This window comes from Aquila chrysaetos, chromosome 13, assembly GCF_900496995.4.
Source record: "Aquila chrysaetos chrysaetos chromosome 13, bAquChr1.4, whole genome shotgun sequence".
Lineage (NCBI taxonomy): Eukaryota > Metazoa > Chordata > Aves > Accipitriformes > Accipitridae > Aquila > Aquila chrysaetos.
The window spans coordinates 33,041,958-33,059,595 of record NC_044016.1 but is presented as its reverse complement, the minus strand read 5'-3'; the positions used below and the strand labels follow the sequence as shown (position 1 = coordinate 33,059,595).

Below are 17,638 nucleotides of genomic sequence, written 5' to 3'. Positions count from 1 at the left end.
TTTGCAAGTCCAGTAGGTTATTTGTACGTAACGTCAAGCTGCTGATCCAGAGATATACCTGAGAGTAAAGAGGCCTGACGAATGTGCATGTTGAATTTTAAACTGCACGTCACAGATTTCCAGTATCTGGTGAATGTGTCATTTATTGCAAATTAAATCATACGCCATGTGATTTTTACTTGTCTTCAGTTAGTCTGGCAACTATGAACAAATTATTAGCTGTCTGCTGGACTGACTGACTTTGCCTTCTCAGGGAGCCGAGAAAAGGCACCCCAAAGTCTCCATCTCCTCCTTCCCATGGAGGAAAGGGAACAGAATGGAGCAAGAGCAACATAAGCAGCTTTTTGCATGCAGTCTTCTCACCTTGAGTGAGGAGCTGTTGCTTGTGCCCTCTCCTGCTATCAAGGCCTCAGTTATCAAAGCATAAAGGCAGCTGCTATATTTTCAGAAAAAACTCGGTCACTCAAGTACATGCTTGCAGCTATTCAAATATTTAAGTGCTCTAGTGGCAAAAGAGGTTTTTAGAGTGAACATGAGTACTGCTGTAGTAAGTTTATCCAATGACTTTCCAGGACATTTAAAAAATGAAAAATAATGATATTCATATTAATACAATTTAGCAATATACAGCCAAAATAACGGGAACACAGAAAGTAATTGTTCAAAATATGTAAGAGGTTTCTTTGAGTGTTGCATAGGAAGGTCAGAGACTGGACTGTAAGGATGCCTCTTCCAGCCTTTTAGTTCCTTACAGGAGTGTTAAACATTTGGTTACCATGTCTCCATACTTAGTGTGCTGTATACAGCAGACATTTCCTTGAAGGCCAAGCATATGCTCAATGCATATGCATATTTCAGTAACTCAAAATACTCTTGGGTTTTCACAAGTTCAAGGTATTTTAGGATTCTGCAGCTAGCACATGCAGTAGAGAAGTTTCTATCCTTAGAACTGGTCCTAAAACACACTACTTGAAATGTCTGAGATGCATCTCTACCCCAAAACACTAAATTAATGACAGACTGGAAGTTTTGAGAAGTTGTAGAGTTCTGCTCCTCCCAAGTCTTTTTTTTTTTGTTTGTTTGTTTTTTGTTTTTTTTGTTTTAATACAAATATACCGGTCTTAACTGCAGAAAAAACTTTGTACAATACTGTAATGCAAAGAGCCAAAAACCCCCTAATAACACCAGATTTAACTGCCAGGTCAAAGAAGAAATGGCTAAAGCTCAAGTTCTCTCAGCTCCTCCTCCCTCCTCCCTAAATACCACTCACTTAAATATCTGAAAATAAGGACTTACAGCAAAAATGCCTTCTCAACCATAAATACCTCACAGGGCTAAAGTAGGGGTATCAAATTAAAAAACTCACTAAGTTTAATAATACTATACTGCCTGACATCTAAAGTTAAGAAATAGATTATTCTTTAGTCAGCTATGTTTTAACTGATTTCTTAAGGTGTATGTAAGAACATTAAACTCATGAACTCCTGTGTTCTACTTTTCACGATTAAATTTCAGCAACATCTTAAAACATGCCTTAAATTGCCAGCATTTAAACATTATTGTATTTTAATCAATAACTTTGGATGAGGATGTGCTTTCAAACAAGATAGCATGTTTGAAAGTAATTGCCTATCTACATCCCGTAATTTTTTTATCAGCCAACTTCCATTACAAAAAAACCTCCCGGCTTAATGAACAAATACTTTTATTCTCTCATATTTAGCATATAATTCCTACCTTGTTTTAATTCTTTCATTGAAATAAACCTTTTGGATTTCACCAGTAACGCATGTGAAGTTTTAACTCTGGTTTTAACCCTCTGCACAAAATCAGGAAGACCATGACTCCGCGACAGTACAGGCAATGGTGAAACATGCTTTCTTTCAAGACTGATCTGAAGACAGATAATATACATACCTAAGTTTTCTCCACCCCAAACATCCATCATCATGTCATACTTCCCTAGTTCTTCAAAATAGGATTTGTCCATCACAAATAACCCACCAGCTATCATGGGTGTCCTAAACAGACAAGAAAAATTAAATTAAATACTTACAGAACCATGAACTCGGAGGCAACCATTATTTGCACCTCAAGGTTAATACCTCCTTGAAAAAATTTGCAATGCTTTCAAATGCAACTAATTTTGCATATATCAATTCAAATGTTGTCTGCACACATTTCTATGGCATATATAGTGCCCTGATCACCTTCTGAGGCAGTTTCCAGATCTCCATTTGGCTTACAATTTCCTGATGTAAAGGGTGGCAATTTGTGCCAACAATGAAACATTAAAACTGATGCTGTATTTTTAGCCCTCAAAACATACCAGCTTTAAACAAAGTGACATCTACTTTTTGTTAAGGGTAAATAATCTACTAGTGTGCTTTAAAGTATTTTTTTTAAATACAATTTATTTATGAGTCTCATAATGTTACATAAATATGAATGAAATTTCATTATTAATGAAAGCTATAGTAAAGATCCCCTTTCAGACTCAGAGAAGATGATTTCTAACTTTGTTTAGTTGCAAACTGCAATCTATTAGAGGGAGAAGTGGTGGTACAGACATACTTTATGGGAGCAACTGGATTTCCTTGCCGTGCTCTTCTTTGCTCTGGTGTCATGTAATCCCACTTGAACACCAGGTTCCAATCAAAGCCTTCAAGAAGAAAATATTAGAGTAGGATGTTAAAAAGACGGCGGTCATCATTCAACTTGTAGTAACATAATGTTGACTGAAAACACTGGGAACTGTAATTTAAATTAAAAATTTAAACTTGGACAAACTTCTGGGTAGAAAACAAACAAGTCCAGATGAAAGGTAAAGAAGTTGACAGGGCAATAAAACAGGAATCTCAAATATTAAGTAACTTCCATTCCTCTTGTTGCCATCTATTATGCAAAGTAAGAAACCCAGTCAACAAGTGACAAAGCAAAAGCCTTATATATGAATCCAACATCTCATATCTTTACATTGAATAGAATATCATATGAAGATCTTCCAGCCATTACAAATGCTCCTAACAGTCTTTACTGCACAATTGCATTTCAACTCTTATCAAACGATCACATATTTATGTTTACACAGGCTTTACGCCGTACTCTTGGTACTCCTCTATCAGCAGGAGCTCTCCATCATGAAGGTCACCCCAGGTTATGGAGCTCCCTCTTATCTTACTAACATTCCTTTAACTTCCTGCTTTCCCACTGCATGCTTCCAAGTGCATCATTTTTTAAACCCGAGGCAAGTGCTAGAGCACCAAAATCTTACTTCCCTTATATATGTACATATAGGTGTGTACACACAGCAACAGCTGGTCTGGTCCTTTCCTGAGTTAACCACAGAAGCCCATAAAGATCACGAGAATAAACAAGACCAATAGGTGACCTACAGCAACTTTCTACCTGACAACCATTTGAATTACCTCCTTTAGGCAACAATACACAGCTGGTACAAGACAAACTCCCTATAAGAAACACTTTCATAATAGTTTTTGAGCTGGGTTATGCCCATAAGCATGAACATCTATTAAAAAACTACACAAGGTCCATAGCCCTCTCCCAGTACACCTAGCAAATCAGCCTTACGCAGACTGCGGGCTGCCAAACACATTTACATCCTATGAGGTCATGTAAGGAATGATTTCCAGATTTCTGGTGCACAGATGTCAGTAGTTTTCCTTCTCCAGCATAAAGATAAAGCAACTACTTTGTGGGGAAAAAGCTAAAGTAAACAGACAACAATTACAGTCCTACAAACTGTCTGTCTGCATCTGTAAACATGCATAGTAATGACCGATGCAGAGTTGAAAACTAAACAGTTTTCATTTTAACTCACAAGATACTTATCACACACACACTACAGAAATTATCCTGAAGAGTCTTTACAGCATGCATGCCAACTCCTTCTCTCCATGTTTGAGTACTTCATGAAGTGTTGCACTGTAAAAATGAAAGACCATCTAACTACTCTAAAACTCCAAGTGGCAAAACAGTAAAATGGCTACAATCGATAGTACTGCAAAGCCTCCAGCATGAAAAGTAAAATGAGCTCCAATATTTCCATGCAGTTAAAAAGTCGTACTTTATCATATGTACCCAGCAAAATTACTTGCATCTGGGAGAACTTTGAAAAAACCTACTGTTCTCCGGCAGAAGCAGTAGAGATAGAGTTACATATACTCCAGTGAACACAAGGGGTCTCTTTTGGAACACAGCACTCTGTTACAAACTCCGAACAAGTGCACAAATTGTCTACCCATAAAAACTGGTTTTCCATCTCCATTTTCACTGACTCTGGGAAAAATCTGCACTCAATGAGATAATATCAGTAACTCTGTAAAGGAAGTATTTTTAAACACAAGTGCATATCCAACATGAAATTCTATCCAGTGTAAACTGCATCATAGGCATACTCTAAATTATTAGATCTCCGTTAACTACAGTTTATTCCAGTAATTAAAGTGTTTCTCAGGGCAGTACAAACACTTTCGCAAATCCCTCCCTCAAAAAAAAATTTGTAACATGAAGTGCATGGATTTAGTATTGGCCAGACTTGGGAATTATTTCAGCCCTGTCCGCTTTAAAAAGTTTGTAGCATTTGCTAGGTTGCTTGTCTTGGGTGATTAAGTCCTTTCAATACAGACCAGGCACAAATGCTGTCCCAGCTGTCTCAAGTCTCCATGCTTCAGCCACACAGATACTGTGTCTAAGGTTGAAAGCATAGTTTGGTTTCCATGTTTAGACTTGGCCCCAGTGAATGTGTCCCCGTGATGCCAAATGCTGTAGTGCCTCTAACATGGTAATCTGTCCTCTGGGAACTGAAAAGAAATATATTATTCACGTTTCAACAGACCCCCAAATAGCTTTAAACACTGGTATGTGCAAAATTTCTATTGTTAACATTAAAAAAAGACAACTTCTCACTCCTCAGCCCAGAAATACAGAGGCTCCATGCACTTAAAAAAAAAAAAAAAAAGAAAAAAATCTATCTATTTCTATTGTGTACGAGGGAAGAAAATGAGCACACAAAAAAAGAAAAAGAAAAGAAAAGAAAAAAAGATCAAGAAATGTAGTTCCAAAGATGAAGCATGAAAAGCAGTAACAAGTGAAATGATCTCTCAATCTTCTCCCACTTCACTTGGGAAGAATTAAAGAGCATGAACCCCGCAGGAACCAATCGAAGATTTCAATGAAAGAATTCCTCCTCCTACTGCAGACAACAATAAAAACCACATAATGGTATAGAGATTTCCATACTCGAGGTATAATGAATAGATTGGGTAAAAGCCTTAAGGTTTTAATAAAGCTGGCACACAGATAATAGCACAGAACTATACATTAGCATACTGTGAATATATGCACTGTAGGTGTTATTTCAAAACGTTAATTAAAAGGATACAGAACCTCTCGCCTCCAGATCACTGACGAACTTGAAGCATATGCAACATTATGCAAATATTGCTTTTATTTTAGTTTACTGGAACAACGCTTGGTGGCCTGTTGGAGACTAGTAACTGAAAGAACAGGCTTGAAATTTTTTTTCCTTCCTCACTCAAGAAAGTCCATTTAGAAAAAGCTGAAACACTGTGGGAACAGCACTACGTAATTTCTATACAGTGGCTCATCTTATATCTTTATGCAGACAGTTCAGTTTCCAGGGTTGTGGGAATAATTATTAAAAAAAAAGGGGGGGGGGGGGCAGAGAACAGCTATTTTAAACTCTAGATTCTTGCCAGGAGTGAAAAAAGTTTTTAAAAAATTGTAATGAGTAAGGATTTTAGTGTGTGGTTGCCCTCCCCCTCTTCGGAAAAGGAAAGGGGAGGATTTTTTTATTGTATTCATTTTTATTGAGTGCTTCACAAGACTTTTTACTATTTGCTGTCAACAGTTTACACTAGCTAGACATAGTGAAACTGTAGTACTTCTAAACTTAACAGGGAATTTTGTAACAGTAAAGGTATAAATGCTACAAAATTTCATGGTCACATGTTACTCTCTTCACAATTACAGATCATGGCTAACAAAAACATTTATTTTTTAAACACATTCCAAAGCTTTCTGCTTACTCAGAAGAGTTTAATTTTTAAAGCAAATCAGCATCTTGAAAAAAACTCATAGGCACTGCATTGCTGATGGGCTTCTAAGCTAGTGAGCAATTAAAGCCTGTCTTATCTAAAAAGAGAATCATAAGCTCTGGCCATAAGCTGCTTCTGACATATTTACACAATCCTACAAACATTGGAGCGAGTCTTGCACATTGGTAAAAGGCAGCATAAACTTATAAGTATTAGTATAATAAAGATCAACTGTTTTAAAGTAGAGGACAATAAGGCCAATTAAAATCCAAGCCTAGAAACAAGTAACCTACAGAACTTAAAACTAGATATATGAAAGGGAAGAACAGTATGTTAATTGCTCATTCCACAACTGCAGTGATTATGAGCTTTGATTCTTGATGCTTTTTTTTTTTTTTTTTTTTTTTTTTTAAATCTGTATTCCAGTACAGGTACATACCGCCTTTTAAATCAGCTGACGCCCCCACGTACTGGAAGTTGTCCATATTAATTACATCAATAATAGGAGACACAACTCTGGTCTTGTCCTAAAATAAATATTAGAAAGTAATATTGAAATAATGAAATCAATATATAAAGATTCAGGCAGGATGAGATGTTGAACAGTTCAGCAGGATTTCATTAGCACGTCTCCCCCAGCTCTCCCCCTACTTCAACTTACAGCTCTGAATAGCCAGTGCTGTGAATAGCATTGCTCAGCACTGCTTCAGAAAGCAGAAACCACACAATATAGCTGGGAATCCTCTTTCTATTCTAGGCTACTTATATTCAAGTAATCCCCCTCTTCTGACTTGCTCTTGAAGAAGGCAGCAAACTTGTAGTTTTAAAGGCAGTTGAGCAAACGGCACTTCCATTCTTACTTTTAAAACCAGCTCCAAGAAAAGAAGCATCCAGGCAATTCATATTTTCCACAGCAAATCTCTAGCCACGCAGTGTATTACGGTCTTATTATTTCAACCTTTAAGGAACACTTAGGCCTTTCTGCAATCAGAAAAGTCTCAGGTTAATGCTAACCCATTTCACACTAGCAGAATCACACTTCAATATCAGATACTTAGACAGGAAAGAGAACCTAAAACCACCTCAAACTAATGAATGCTATTAATCTCCAGCAGCCAAGATTCCAGTGGTACAGATACCACATTCCTCTGTCCAACCAAGGTCTCATATAGTACTCTGAGCATTGTTAATTACCTCAGCTGATGTTTTTGTCAAAACAGTTTAAGAAAAACAAAAATCTTTCCAACAACTCCACGTGCATCATCCAGTAGGATCACAAGACATCAGTACTTTAAAAAAAGACTCATCTAATATTAGAAATGCAATATCATGGTTAAGCCAATTTGTCTCCATGAGTTATTGGGGAAAAAAAAAAGTTACATTTACAGACTGAAGCATAACTTCTATGGTAGTTTGATGGAACATTTTGCTTGAGTTCAAAATAAAAGTTTGAGGTCCGCAATTGAACATCATTCAGAGAGCACAGATAACTTCAGAACAGTGTATCACCAAATCTGTGAATATAAACAAATGTTTTGAACAAAGGGGCTATTTTGGCAACTGTTAACAGAGAAACAGTTCTCATGGTTAAAAAACCATACCAATGTAAACATCTCCATTTTAAGAATTTATGTCATAAGTATGTCTTCAAACAACAACACATATATTCTAGACAGTGTTTCAGCAATGCATCCCCCCTGCTAATCAGTATTGTACAGAACAGATTGGAACCAAACTAGTATGAGAATAGCTTGAGCTCCTAACAAGAGACTTAAAAACAACTCTTTTAGTCAAATGCTTTGCTTGGTCCAATAAGGACACTAAACACCCATTTTCATTTATTGGATCTTAACTATTCAATCTGTGCTGATTTTAATAAGCCCTAATTACATTGTTGGCATTTACTAGGTCATTCTGCCTGAGTGAGCAACAGGTCACTAACTTCTGTATCAGCCAAAAGGAGAATCCAAGTGAACCCAAGAGAATTCAAGCTGAAGACTAAGCTAAAAGCTGAAGACTCATTATTGATTTCTACACTCCTTTTAAGTATCACTGTGGCTATACCACCCTGGCCAAATATCTGCTTTTATGAGGGATGTAATATAACATCTAATCAGGTCTGCTACTAAGTATCAATTAGCTTGGTCTAAAGCAAGCTAGAAACACAGACAAAAAAGACCAACCTGTCCTACTTCCCCATCGATCACATCTTTAGCTCCTGTTTCTGTTAGCTGTAGCCCCAAGTCCATGTTTATAATGGCAAGCATACAGTTTTGCTAACTGTGTTGTACTTGGGAAGCAATAATGATTTACTGCACCTTAACTGCGAAACACGAACTGCGTTTGTGTGCCCTCCTACACCGCTAAAGCATTTCAGGTGCACCCATGACCTTATTTTAGGCATTCTATATACAGTGATAGAATTAGAAAACTCCTTTATTTAAAGACTGAGGAGATAGAAGATATCCAGCCTGTCCAGCTATTCACAATACACTCATGAAATACACAAAACAAAAATGAAACCACCCTTCCTTTCTTTCTCCTTCTTTCCTTAGCTGAAGCTAAGACAGCTTACACATCTATGCCCATCTCTAAAAATCTTTTCTGACAAAAATCTGCATTTTCTCAAAAGGTTCTACTTGGCACAGTTGAACCTAGTGGTAAAAATTTCCCAAGCTGTCAAGTATCACATTAGGTAGAGCTTCAGTTAGGCTTCAAACCCATCTCCACCGTGCTGAGTAAGCAGGTAGCACGCTGTCTCTATGCATTTGGGATTTCCTCAGGCTTTTACTGCTGGTCTGATTAGTAGTATCAGTGCGACACCACACTAACACCACTTGCTACACCTAATGTATTATTTAAACAACTTACAGTTTTTTCTCCAACAGACAAGTACCCAGGTTGTGAACATTCAGTTCAATGTACAACCCCCACTTCGTTGGCTTGGAAACATGCTGTTCCTTCCATGATTTGAAATTATAGATTTGCTCAGCAGCAAAGCAGACAAAAGACTTGCACATTCTTAAGGTGATGCTTTGCAGGGCACTACGAAGTTGTCAATACAGAGATTGCTACAAAGAAAGAGCTTGTGGGTCTCCAAAGTACACTGAGTTCATTCACTTAAAATACTACACAGCAGCTGCCCCCTTTAAATTGTCCTAAAGCAAGATACTTATTTATCCATAGTATGATTTAAGTAGAAATCCAATGTGCATTTTCGAAACAAAAAAACACAAGCAAAAAGGAAGTCTTTTTGTAATGTTCTGTTTCATTCTGAAGGGTTGACACCATAACTTATAATGGAACACACAACTGGAAAACCATGTGTTTCTTGGTGAGGGTAATGGAAAGAAATAACCTGTGAATACTGCAAGTCTCTAGTGCCTGGAACCTTGTAGCAGACTACTTCATTTTAGTATTTCATAAGGAGGTTATGTATGCTCTAGAGAGTTAGACTATTATATATTATTCTCAAACCATCAGAAATTTTCCTCAAGGTTCTGCATACATTGCTTCCCCCCTCTCTAAAAATCTCAAGACACTTCAAAGATTAAGCTTCACAACACTCTTAAGAGAAAATATAAATATTTTCCTTTCAGCATTGTGCCAGTTAAAAGTTGACTCATTCAGGGTCACAAAATCTGAGACAGATATGAAAAAGGAATCCACATCTCATTTCTTAATCTTAGCTCTTTCTTCCTTTTAAGATCGTCTTTGTTTAAAAATACCTTCCTAAAAGTGACAGGCTTTATGGCTATGCTATGAAAACAGATTAGTTCAGTCGTGCACCAGAATCTTCCAATTTTTATTTTTCTCATGTAACTGATATATTGTAAGAATAGAACATCAAAGTGATTAGAAATCGGAAATGAAAAAAGCCAAGCAGACAAATATTCATTCAATAGCTAGTAGTTACCAATGTTTATAAGGTTGTGTACACTTATTACTATGTTGACATTTTGGGGGAATTAAAGGGTTAAACTGGCTCCTTGTTTGATCTCCCCTAACTAACAAGCACACAAAAAAACCTAGAGGATGACATAAAAGGTAGCCTTAGGGAATCAGGCAGAAAGCCATTCTCCAGGAGGGAGTAAAGAGGGAGAAGATATACCAGCTCCAGGTTACACAGGTATCTGTACACATTCTGAACTCTAAAATATTCACCTTTTATATAAGTTGCTTCTGCTTTAAGCCTTTGCTCAAATTGCTGAAGAAAGATCCCTAGCAGTGCCAGACCCCTCTAGGAATGCTAAGCAAGCCTGGTCAAGACACAAAGATACTCTAACCAGGAAATCATCTCTAAGAAGAAAACCATAAGATGGATTATCCTTCAACCAAAGAGGAGAGCTTGATGCCTCAGGTACTCCTAACACAAGCAAGATGTCAAAGACGTAGCTTTCTAAAGTGGTTACAGCACATCAGATAGAGTATTGTAGAACTGATTCAATTCAGACTGTTTCTTGGAAGCTATATATTTTTATATTGTAAGATACACAACTAAAACTCCAACAGAATTAAATGCCAAGTGGGCAATTCTGGAACAAAAGGAAAAAAGAAAAACACCACTCTTTCCACCACATACAGAACAGATGCAGCAGTGCATCAGAAAATACTGTATTAATGCATAGTACCCCTGACCTGAAAAAGTTACCTTTGAGGCCAGAGCAGATATGAGTTCACATCTATTCAGCTTCTTGTCACTGAGACTATCAAGAAAATGCTGCCAATTAGCATACTATCTGCACTGTGAGTAAAATCAATCCATTTAAAATAAAGAACTATCATATACTATAGGTAAACACTATCCATGCCTTAAATATTTGAACAAGCAGAAAGCTTAGAAGCTACTTTATCAAACCTCACACCTGTTGGTTGGGAGTCTTCCCAGATGAAAGTAAACTAGAATTCCACATCAATTATTTATTTAACAGCACATCAAGCTTTTAAGAATGAAAAATCGCATTCATACAACTGAAAACTATTCAAGTTTTGTACACATTATTAGCGTGTACCATGGTGACAATTGTGAGGAGCAAGTTTTGAAGGATCTAATAATTCCTGTGCTGCTAAAAAGTAGCTGCTGCACAAAGGAAAATACGCACCAGTTTCTCCCACCAAGTATACCACATGTAATGCTGGATCTCCACAAAATTGTCAGCTATTTAATAAGAGATTTTATATTCTGTTACGATGCAAAGGTAACACTTTTTCACAACCCATATCAGTTTCAGAAAGCTAAATGAGCATGCCCTGAAAAAAGTCATAGACAAGAAAAAGGGTAAATGGCAAAATAGCTGTCTTACTAAAAAGCAGGGGTTTGTTGACCAAAACTACCATTTCTCTTCTGATTTCTCAAACAGGTAGATGCTTCAAACCATTTACACAAAAAGGCTTGAAAACAGATTCCACATCCTAGAATCCATTAGTGTTTTAGCTGCAAACATTCTCCACTTCCTTCTGAGATACTTGTAATGCCTTCAAGTTTATTTTCCTAGTTAATAATTATAGAGAAATTGCCCTGACCCTTCTGAGGCTACAACACTTCACACAGGCACAAAAATAGAAGGAAGTGCTATGTTTCTCATGCTCAAGGGCTTTGGAGGCTCTAGGTACTTTAATAGTGTCCAGGTTTGAACTGATTAAAGTTATTTCTGCTCCAAAATAGGATTTTAACTGCTGATATGTCTTAGGCCACTTACAGTATTTCTGGAATAGAGAGTAAACCATCATAGAACCAAACAGAGTAAGGAAAATCAGTCATCAGTTGATAGCTTCTCCAGTGGCATATTGAGTATATGGGTTTTACTTCCCCCCCCCCCCCCCCCCCCCCCCCTTCTGGGGGAAAGTGCAACGGGAACTGTAGGGAGGATAAGCAAAGAACTGGGCATTAACAAGATGGGGTAGCTTAGCAAAACCATTTTGACCAGGAGTATTTTGAAAGAAAGCCTTTCCAGGAAGAAGAGTTGACCAGAAAGGGAATGCAATTAAGAAAGAAGAAAAACCCTGTAGTCTTGAGTGTTCCCCAGTGGTTTTTGGGATCACGCTTGATTCACTTTCCACTTCAACTGAGTTCCTCCAGAGCAAGTTAACAAGTATAACCAAGCCCTGGAGAAAACAGTATACTTTCAATCCTCTCAATTGCTTTTCCGGGACACTGACTAAGCATCATTTTCATAGAAGCTGAAAGCCCACAGTCCCTGCTAATTTCCATGACAATTTTGGTTTCACAGCTCAACCTCTCTCCTATTATCACACTGAATCTTAATGAGGCATAAATACTCAGGTAAACTGAATTACATTGAGAAGATATTGGTTGAGGAGAACTATACTTTGCTCTAAAGATTTTCAACACTTACTGAGGAGATCCCTAAAGAAGCAAAGAAGCATATATTTAAATTGCTTGTAAAGATAATAATAAATATTCACATTTTATGTTCCTGTGTTCACAGATTAAATGAACAAAAAGTGGGTTTTAATCACAGAACACTCTGATCATCTCCATCATCTCACTTCAGAGAAAAAGCTTCCTTAGAAAAATGCATAAAATTAATGTAGTATAAACCAGATGGCTTTAAAATTTAAAAGCTACTTCTTCAGGAAATTACTTTAGAAGAACTCTTTACTAACCTCAGCTACTCTTTCCAAAAGCGGTTCCAGCCAGTGTTCATTGCATTCACAGTGACTATCCAGGAAGGTCAGCACTTTTGCTTGTGCTGCATCTGCCCCTCTGACACGGGAGCGCATCAAGCCTGAGAAGTAAAGATAGAAAGTTTTAAGTACTTACTGAGAAAAACAATCAACAGTAGTGAGAAACTATTCCATTCCAAGTTAGTCATTAATTAAATTACTCTAACTCAGACAGGACAAACACACAAGTTCCATTATCAAAATGAGATACTAGTTAAAAATTTAGTGAAATGACTTCATACCAAACAGCCTGCAAGCTTCCAACATACTGCACCCTAGTCTACAGGTTTCAATCTGATTTAAGTAGAAGAATTAGACTACCTTTTAAAAAAAAGTGATACACAAGTACAGCTGGGTCTGCATTACAGTAAAAGGTAATTATACTGACAAACGTTACTCAAGATCAGTCCTGAAAACAAACACCTTTCCTACAGCTCTACGATAGAACTGAGGAAAGCACCATCATTAACTTATCTCCCCCACCTTTTTGCTGCCCCCCCATCTTAGTTCTCACCACAGTCTGTCCATACTTCTGTCAACTTCTTCCAGAAATAACCATGCTTCATCAATTCATGCCTGAGAGCCTTCCCCCCACCCCTTTCAACTGTATTTCCTCTGTGTTTCTTGCAACTCTCTTGTTTTGTAGTTTAGCAGGGGTTTTTTTGGTTTTGTTTTGTTGGTTGGTTTTAGGGTTTTTTTGAAAATCTTATCTTGAAAAGATTTCTTTAGGAAGAAAACTCTGGTAAAGCCAAGAGGTTCTTCTCTTCTCCACACCTCAGTTATACAGATCCCCTCACTGATTTGCCCTGTTCCTTTCCTCCCTTAATTCACTTTTAATATTTGTTCATTGGATGACTTCACCATTCCTTAAAGTCCCTTGCTATATTTACACACCTACCCTAGAACATCCCACCATTTACTCCACTACAGAAAATAGCAAGCTTCCTCAGTCCTTTACAAATTTCCTCCCTATTTTTCTCTATTACTATTCAAAATTAATTGATTTCATTGTCACTCAAGACCAAGGCCAAGTAATTACTTTTTTTTCCCCCTTTTTCTTTCTACATTGTTTCGCACCAAGTCTGTTTTGGTTTGGGGGTTTTATTTTCCCCTAACTGAAACTTTGTAAAACAGTCAACCCCATTTCTTTCCATTCCCTTTACAAAATAAACCTGCAAAATATAACTGCCAAACAGAATACAAGATGCTTAAGAGGCAAAGCAATAAACAGCCTCATCAAGACCCTTGTACTATCTCTTAGCACAAATGTGACCGCATCACTGTTGTAGATACACACTGTGCTGATGCTCTCCGACAGTACTTTCTACACCTTATCTGTTGCACATTGGCAGCTAACTATACCTCATTTTTTTTATGCTGCCTCTCTAATTCCAACATTTGAATCTGTTCTGTTCAATTTTTCCATATCAAACCATTCCTCAAGCACTCTAGCTAAGTTTGTTTTACTTCTGCAATTCCTCCTTTCCAGAGCTTATTATTTCTAACTTACATTCTTATAGAACCTACTGTCTTGCTCTACTGCCACAGAAAACACACAACAGTGTTTCTAATATGCATTTTTTTGCCCCACATCTGAGGTGACCACTTGGGTCACTGAGTCTTCTACAATCACACTCAACCTTACAGAAAGTTGAGAAGGTTCCCCTAACATTTATTCACAGACTACCATGCCCTCCAAAATACATCTGTTCCCATAACAAACTCTGGTCTTACAGATGAGACCAAAAGCTACTATCACATATTTCTGAAAGCAAGGCAGTCAATGTCATCCCCTCCACAGACACTATGCCTTTATTTTAATTTTTATTTTAAACCACGCTGCCTTCCTCTGTTGTTGATACTAACATGTTACTTATAGCATCTTACACACTGGCTGATTTTACATACAAATTAAAATTTAAGAGAATCAGTATCTGAGACATCAGTATCAGTCTACACTTTAAAATGAAAAGCAAAGTGAGTATCAAAGTCAAGCATAACAAGCCAGCAATCAAATGAAATCTTAAAATATTTTAATTTAAAAAATTATCATCTGGTTGCACATACACACGTCTAGGCAAAACTTCATAAACAGTACGGTAGATCCCACAGGTAATAATTTAATCCTAATCTCACAAAAATACCAAGTAAGGCAGTACTGTGCCTTCAATTTGAAAATAGTTGTTCTTTTTTGACATTACAAAAGATTTGTCAAATTGAATTTCATTTTCAGATATACTGATGGATATTTTTAAGTATGAATGAAAATTCAGTTTATCTGTGTATGCAGTACAAAGTTAATACAATTACTAAAAAAATAAAAATCAAAAAAGTTTTACTTCATTCCATTTTGCTGTTACGATTATCTCCATCTTTAAGTGCTGTACTGATCAGAGGAATGATAAACTTACTCAGAACCCTGCAACCATGGCAAGTCATAGAAGGTCTGCTTTCCTAACAAGCCTTTGTTTACAAGAATATCCCAAACAAAATATTTACAAACACTAAGAGCCCATCAGTTCACAATAATTAATTATGGCACGACAACACAGGTTTTGTGCATGTCATTTCCAGTTCTGACAGTCTAATGATTCTAGCTGCTCCCCAGGCCACGCTGGCAGCCTAGAAGATACAGACCCTACAAAAATAAACAAGCACATATCTGCTCAGTCAGCTATTTCAACAATAAACTGTCAGTTATTATTTCAAACAGCTGTAGAATAACAGTTGCCTGTATCTAATGCTTTAAGCTCCATAGCAAGGAAGCTGCTGACTGAAGGGCTCAGTGATACGAGACCACAAGTCACAAAGCAACAAAGAGGAAAACAAAAATGTTAAGACAAAGTTTGTTACATGGCCCACTGGCTTCAGCAAAACTGGCATACATGGTCCTGGCCCTCCTGGCTGCTCAAACCCTCTCAAGTCTGCCAGTTTGTTTGCCAGGCTGTACATCAACTGGATCCTTACTCTAGTAAGGGAACCAGCGGGGGGGGGGGGGGGGGGGGGGGAATCTCATTTTAAGCTGGACTGTTTCAAACATTCATACAGTTTACAGTGAGACCTTATGTACAATGGGAGCAGCTCAACTGAGGATTCAGTACAGTAAGAGAAAGCAGAGGTTGAGGGTAAAAGGCAATTTCTCAAGTTGGTGAAAGCCAACAGCGGGCAACTGCACACACAACAACATGGAATTAATCAGAATTACTGGTTTTACTTGCACAAATGCATTTGTTTTTATTCCTTCCACTAGTAAGTTGATTTATAAAGTGAAACCCCCCCCTCCAATATGGAGTGTATAGCAGAATGTTCCTTTAAAAGACTTGGTGAAGATTAACAGATAAGGCAGCACAGTGGAATTTGTATCTTCCTTCCCCCAGATTAAGCCTACCTTCTCGGCGATCGTTTCGAAGAACTCGCACTTTTTCAATTTTTCCCAAGAGAGCACCATCCTCAGCTTTTTAAAAAAAAAAAAAAAAATAAAACAAAACCAAACCTCAAGTATTCAAGTGATGAAAGTGATGAGAACCAGTTTGATATCCAACACTGTACACTGTAAGAGAGGCTGTCTTCGAAGAAAAACAAAAGCTTTGTAGTGGAAAATGTTTATGGACATAAACAGTTATAAGACATATGCTTAAAAAAAATTTACCTACTTGTCTCAACAGAAATAAAGAAAAGCTAGCAGGCAAAGAAATTACTATACTCATTATGTTATTTAAAGCTGATTTAATTTTACACTTTTGAAATATTTTTATTTCATTATATTCTCTGCTTACTGTAGGCAGTTTCTACATTGCATAAGGAAAAAAAAACCTTTTATAGGATTAAATAAACTGTTTTCTTTGCAGATAAGAAAGTTCACTTTTTAACCAACATTAAGGCTTAAACCTATCCTAAACTAGCTATAAACTAACAATGCAAATATAGACATTAACTTCCTTTAAGAAATGTTACTCAGAGGTCCATTTCAATTGTTCAAGTTTGTATTGTGATACCCTAGTACTTAAAAACCTTGACTAATTTTAGATTTAGTAAGAATTTTTCCAAGAGACTGATGGAGACCTGCATTCATTTAAAGCAGTGCTACAAAAAATATTTGGTGCAAGCACCATGGATTTTATTTTGACATCAAATAACATACTATGTAAAGGCTGTTTTCAGTTATACACTCTGCTCCTTCAGCTAGCAGGAAGTAATAAAACATACCTGAAATATTTGTCAGAACTCTTCACATTTCCACAGTGACAGATATAAAAGAATTAAGAACTGGGTTTGGATCAGCCTCTGCAAACTCCTACTCATGTGACCTATTCTTAACTGAGTCACTTACCAGTATCTACAGAAAGTCTTACCAGAAAAAACAAAATAAAGTTAAGACCCTGTAAAAGTACTTACAATCATTACTGTAGTCATCCACAAGTATGATTTCCTTAATAAGATGTGATGGGCTTTTTTTAAGGACACTGAAACAGACCAAAAAAAAAAAAAAGTATTCACTACTAAGCAGTCTTAACGTTCCATAATAATGTCATAAAAGCAGTTACTTTGTTAAGCCACAGTAGAACCTAGCCAAGGACCCTATCTTCAACAACAGCTATTGGTTTATTCTTACAGAAAGCATTTGTGAAGAGAGGTACACAGAATCATTCCCCCTGAAATTCCAGTCTCTGGAAATGAGTAGAACAGACAACTTGCAACATGGAAGTCTTGCAGATAGCTTTAGGTCAACTACCCCCTGGGAATCCATCTTCCCTGAGTTTTTCTTGAAACTAGTTATACAGCCAACCTCCAAACATCTTCTAGTAATCAGTGCCACACTTTCATGCATTTGTAGTTAAGGGGAGCGCTTTTGTTTGTTTAATGCTGTTATT

The 17,638-nt window shown here is 37.1% G+C and overlaps 1 protein-coding gene across 1 annotated transcript in view; it reads right to left on the bottom strand.

Moving 5' to 3' along the window:
- GALNT2 (polypeptide N-acetylgalactosaminyltransferase 2) overlaps nucleotides 1-17,638 on the bottom strand; it is a 109,138-nt gene that overhangs the window by 17,628 nt on the left and 73,872 nt on the right. Inside the window, exons 5-10 of the mRNA XM_030035548.2 lie at nucleotides 17,163-17,230; nucleotides 16,156-16,221; nucleotides 12,708-12,829; nucleotides 6,520-6,607; nucleotides 2,575-2,662; nucleotides 1,918-2,021 (exon numbers count right to left, since the gene is read on the bottom strand). Coding sequence (XP_029891408.1) covers nucleotides 1,918-2,021; nucleotides 2,575-2,662; nucleotides 6,520-6,607; nucleotides 12,708-12,829; nucleotides 16,156-16,221; nucleotides 17,163-17,230 — 536 coding nt within the window. The remainder of the gene's footprint in view (nucleotides 1-1,917; nucleotides 2,022-2,574; nucleotides 2,663-6,519; nucleotides 6,608-12,707; nucleotides 12,830-16,155; nucleotides 16,222-17,162; nucleotides 17,231-17,638) is intronic.